Raw genomic sequence first — 4,527 nt, 5'->3', positions numbered from 1 at the left:
CCCCAAGACGGACCCAACCTGCCCCAAGACGGACCCAACCCGCCCCAGGACAACCTAAGGGGAAAAGCCCCCAGGGTAGTGGTGGAACATCTGCCCCCAAGTCCCCAGGTGCCCCGGGAGCAGCCGCATGTCCCCCCGTGGGCATGGCCAGAGGGTCCCCGTACCCGGTTGATGTCGCAGACCAGGCGCCCCTCATGCGGGGTGTAGACGCGCTGGTTGTTGGCTCGCATCCGCGACTGGATGGTGAAGAGCAGCACCTCCAGGTTGCCCTTCTCCTGAAACCTGACCCGCAGAGAGCTCAGCCCAGGGCACCCACGGGTGCTCGCTGTGAGCGGGGGGGCGGGGGGACGCTTACTTAGGGGGCTTCTCCACCGTGCGGTAGGTGCTGAAGGCTTGCAGCTGGTGCTGCACCCCGGCCAGCGAGTTGGCGAAGCTGCGGCTGTTGAGGGAGATGATGGTCTGCTCGATCCAGGTGAGCAGGTCGGAGGCCAGCCCCCCGTAGCCCTCGATCATCCGCTCCGTCTCCTTGGCGTGCTCGATGACCTGCGGCGGGGCTGGCGGTGAGCACGGGGCACCGCGGCAGCTCCCCCAGCCCCGACATCGTCCTCACCTTGCCCAGCCGCCTGCCCTTCACCTCCAGCTTCTTCATCTCGGAGAAGTAGTGGTAGAAGGCCACCACGTAGGTGATGATGGACTTCTCGTCGGGGTTCTCCGTGAACACATCTGCAAGCACGAGAGAGGTGTCAGCCCTAACCCAGCCGCTGCAGCGCCCCGGGGTGCCACCCATGTCCCCGTGTCCTTGTCCCACCCAGAGCAGGACACCTCTGTCCCTCCATGGGCACATCCCAGGGGGGAAGCTGAGGCAGGGGGTTGGCAGCGGCCTCACCTTCGGGGTCGAGGAGCGGGGTGATGCCCAGGTGCCGCTCCGCCACGCTGAACGCGTGCTCCAGGTTGTGCCGGGCATTGGACTTGGTCAGGGTTTTGAACTCAAACAGCTCGGGCCTGGGGACAGAGGAGGACATGGGACACGGTGATGCTGCCGTGCCACCGCTGCCCCGGTGCCGGCCACCGTGCCACATACCTGTGCTTGTGGATGAGGGCGTTGAAGGCCAGCCCGTCCTTCCAGCTGGAGGTGAAGTTGGTGATGTTCACGTGGGGGTAGCTGCAATGGGGACACCTCACCGTCAGCCTCCGCACACCCCCAGGCCCCAGGGGGGAGGGGGGCAAGGTCCCACCACCTACCCCGCCGTCTTCATCTGGCACCAGAGCAGCAGCGCGTCCCGGGGGGAGCGCGTCTCCGGGCCCTCCTTCATCTCCTTGATGACATCCTGGACCTGGGGGACAGAAGGACAGCCCGGGCTGTCAGAGGACGGCGGCGGAGGATGGCTCCCGTTTGGGTGCCGAGCCCATGGGTGCCGCCCAGCCCACCTGGAAGCGCAGGATGATGGTCCAGATGAGGCCGAGGATGAGGCGGTGGTTGCCGTCCACGATGTCGTGGGAGCCCATGTTCTCCAGGTGCACCTGCTTCTCCTTCAGGAACTGCAGCGCCTTGTCCACGTTCTCCAGGCAGTGGATCCGCATCCGGCCCTTGGTGGGCTTGGGCTGGGGCGTGACAGCGCTCAGCACCCTGCCCTCATCCCCGGGCACCCCCTGCCCTGCCCAGGGACACCCCGCCACCATCCCCACCCCGGCCTGATGCCACCTCCACAGCCGTGGTGGGGCAGCGCACGGCACGGCACGGGTGGCGGGTTCCCCAGCCGGAGGGGACTCGTACCAGCATCTCTTTGGACAGCACCTCCAGCAGCTTGATGAGCATCCGCCCGTCCCGGAGGTCCAGGTAGAGGTCTGAGATGCGGCAGGTGACGCAAGCCAAGTGCAAGTTCACCCACTTGGTGAAGGTCTTCTTCTGCACCGCCTCCCGCTCGTCTGCAACGACAGCGGGCGCGGTGGCACCGGGGACAACCCCGCGCCACGCCGGTGGGGACCACGGGGACCCCAAAAACCATCCCCGCACCTGCCAGGGCTTTGATGCGGGAGCGCTCGAAGAGGCGCGCGGAGCTGTTGTCGTTGTCCAGCTCATCGTCGGAGGCGTCCCAGTGGCTGTAGGACTGCTGCAGCTCCAGGTGGTCGTAGTCGTTCTCCGAGGTCATGGTCCCGGCGTCCCGCGGCCGGGCGGCCGTCGGCTGCGGGGAAGGGGCCGCTGTGGGGTGCCGTGGACGCGGGCACGGGCATTGCCGCCCCGCCACGCGCCGGGATTTGTGGCTAAGACCTGCCGGTTAATCCGCTCAACGGGATTTAGCGCCGCGCCCCAGGTGTTTCGGGGCACGGAGGTGCCGCGCGCTCGGGGCGCCCCCAGACGTTGTCACCCCGCGGTGGCTCACCCCGCTGCGTCCCCACGTGGGTGCCACAGCGCCCGTGGGTGGCGTCCCCATGGACACCCCACAAGGGACACGGGGGCTGTGGGCACCCGCCCCACGCCTGTGCTGGGAAGGGCTTCGTGGGGAGAGCGGGTGACAGCTGCCAGCGGGGGGGGGGGCGGGAGGGGACACCCGCCCCCGGGGACATTTGAGACGCAGATAGGATGGGCCGGTATCTAAAAATGCCTGCCAGCAGCTGCCGGGCGGACGGGGGGGGGCTGCACGGCCGCCCTGGGGCCCCCGAAGGGTGCAGGGAGCCAGGCTGAGGGCTGCCACCTCCAGCACTCGCTTGGACCCCCCCTTCTCCAAACAGCACCCCCCAAAATCCTGACACCCTCCTTGCCCCATCGGGTGCGCCCAGCCGGGCACCCCTGGGACTGAGCAGCCCCCCACAGTGACCCCTCCGAACCTGGAGCCTGTGGGGACGCACAGGGACACTGGGGAGCACAGGGGTGACCCCCAGGGCTGCAGGGGGGGAAAACACCCGTACGTGGCGGGGGGGCCTTTATCGGGGGCCGGCAGGGCTGGGCGCTTTCTCTGCGCCCTAATCTCGGCGGCACAGGCAGGAGTTTGGCTCGGGAGCAGGCATGCACACAAGAGTGTGCAAGGGCATGCCAGAGCGTGCAAGAGCAAGCACGTGCTAGCAGGGACGTGCAAGAGCACGCCAGAGTGTGCAAGAGCGTGCAAGAGGGCACACACATGTGAGCACGGACACGGAAGAGCACGCAGATGCGAGCAAGGACATGCAGGAACATGCCGAAGCTTTCAAGAGCGCGCACACGAGTGCAAGGACATGCAAGAGTGTGCATGCGCGTGCAGATGCATGCAAGGTTGTTTCTGAGAGCATGCAGGGTGACGCAAGCGTGTGCAGGAGCACATGGGGGTGTGCAAGAGCGGGGCATGCAGCCCTCCGCACCGCACCCCGGCACCCCTTGGCTCAGTGCCGCTGCCGGCCAGCACCGGGCTCACAGAAAAAAAAAAAACAAAAAACACAACCATGGGGAACCCCAAATTTTGGGAACCCCCTGGAACTGCTGGTGTGCCGAGCTGTGCCAGGTCTCTGCGCCTGCAACAACAGCGGGGAGCGAGCATCCTCCTCCTCCTCCTCCGAGCCTCCGGCGGGGCCCTGGGCGAGCCAACGGCGCGCGTTGGCGATGCGGGCGCTCGCCGAGCCTTTAAATCTCCCTCTGCTGCACCAGCGCCGCCGGGAGAACAACGGCGCCTGGCAGGGGCCCGCCGGCGGCTGCTCCACGCGGGGGTTTGGGTCCCACCACCGCGGCCCCAGCGGCGAGCACCCAGCCTGCGGGCTGCACCCCGCTGCCTTCCCCGGCCGCGGCTCCGCGCCGTGAATCAGCACTTCCCAGCCGGGGGCTGGCACCGAGCCGCCGCCAAGGTCCCCCCGCTGTGCCCGGTGTCCGCGGGGAATGCGGGGGTCCCGCCGTGCCCCGAGCCCCTTCCCCGCTCGCCCAGGCTGTGCGCAAGTGCCAGCCACCGGCACAGGAGCAGGCACCATTCACCGGAGTGAAGCGCCCCAACAGAGCACCCTGGGGTGCCGGGGTGCTGACGCTCAGCATCGCCCCGGCTGCTTCGTTTTCCCCAGCTTCGTTTTCCCAAAGCAGGCATTTTTTTCCTTTCTCACCCCGCTGCCAACGGCCCCGCAGCCACCGGCAGCACCGCGGGCGTGCGACCAGGGCCGGGAGCAGATGGCACGGCACGGCACGGCTCCGCCGGACCTCCATGCCCAACGCTGGCCCCCCGGGGCCAAGCAGGAGCGGGGCTCCGGGCTGCCCAGGGCTGGCCGTCACCGTCACCGCCACCGTCACCGTCCCAGCCGGGCTGTCCGGTGTCACCGAGCCACGCCGCCGTGGCACACACACGTGCTGACACGCCGCGCGCATTTCTGGCTATAAATAGGCCTGGGCTCAGCCCCGCTCCTGCCCCCGGGCGGGGGGCACCCGAACCCCCCAAATCTCCATGCAGGGCACCAGAAGCACCCGGGAGCACGCCACGCACAGGGCTGCTGTCCCGGACACCCCGGCAGCGCGCACCCACGACCAGCAGTTATTATCTCACCAAAGCCGGGCGGCTGCGATATTTCCCCGAAACGCTC

General features: G+C 68.2%; 1 protein-coding gene across 1 annotated transcript in view; it reads right to left on the bottom strand.

Moving 5' to 3' along the window:
- SPTB (spectrin beta, erythrocytic) overlaps nucleotides 1-2,397 on the bottom strand; it is a 13,827-nt gene extending 11,430 nt beyond the window's left edge. Inside the window, exons 1-9 of the mRNA XM_035326597.1 lie at nucleotides 2,015-2,397; nucleotides 1,775-1,926; nucleotides 1,429-1,602; nucleotides 1,243-1,334; nucleotides 1,082-1,162; nucleotides 887-1,002; nucleotides 611-723; nucleotides 356-543; nucleotides 165-282 (exon numbers count right to left, since the gene is read on the bottom strand). Coding sequence (XP_035182488.1) covers nucleotides 165-282; nucleotides 356-543; nucleotides 611-723; nucleotides 887-1,002; nucleotides 1,082-1,162; nucleotides 1,243-1,334; nucleotides 1,429-1,602; nucleotides 1,775-1,926; nucleotides 2,015-2,150 — 1,170 coding nt within the window. The 5' untranslated portion in view covers nucleotides 2,151-2,397. The remainder of the gene's footprint in view (nucleotides 1-164; nucleotides 283-355; nucleotides 544-610; nucleotides 724-886; nucleotides 1,003-1,081; nucleotides 1,163-1,242; nucleotides 1,335-1,428; nucleotides 1,603-1,774; nucleotides 1,927-2,014) is intronic.
- Nucleotides 2,398-4,527: the final 2,130 nt, after the last annotated feature.

This window comes from Oxyura jamaicensis, chromosome 5 (genome assembly GCF_011077185.1).
Source record: "Oxyura jamaicensis isolate SHBP4307 breed ruddy duck chromosome 5, BPBGC_Ojam_1.0, whole genome shotgun sequence".
NCBI lineage: Eukaryota > Metazoa > Chordata > Aves > Anseriformes > Anatidae > Oxyura > Oxyura jamaicensis.
Note: the sequence above shows the minus strand (reverse complement) of the source record. Positions and strands in the feature narration are given on the sequence as shown.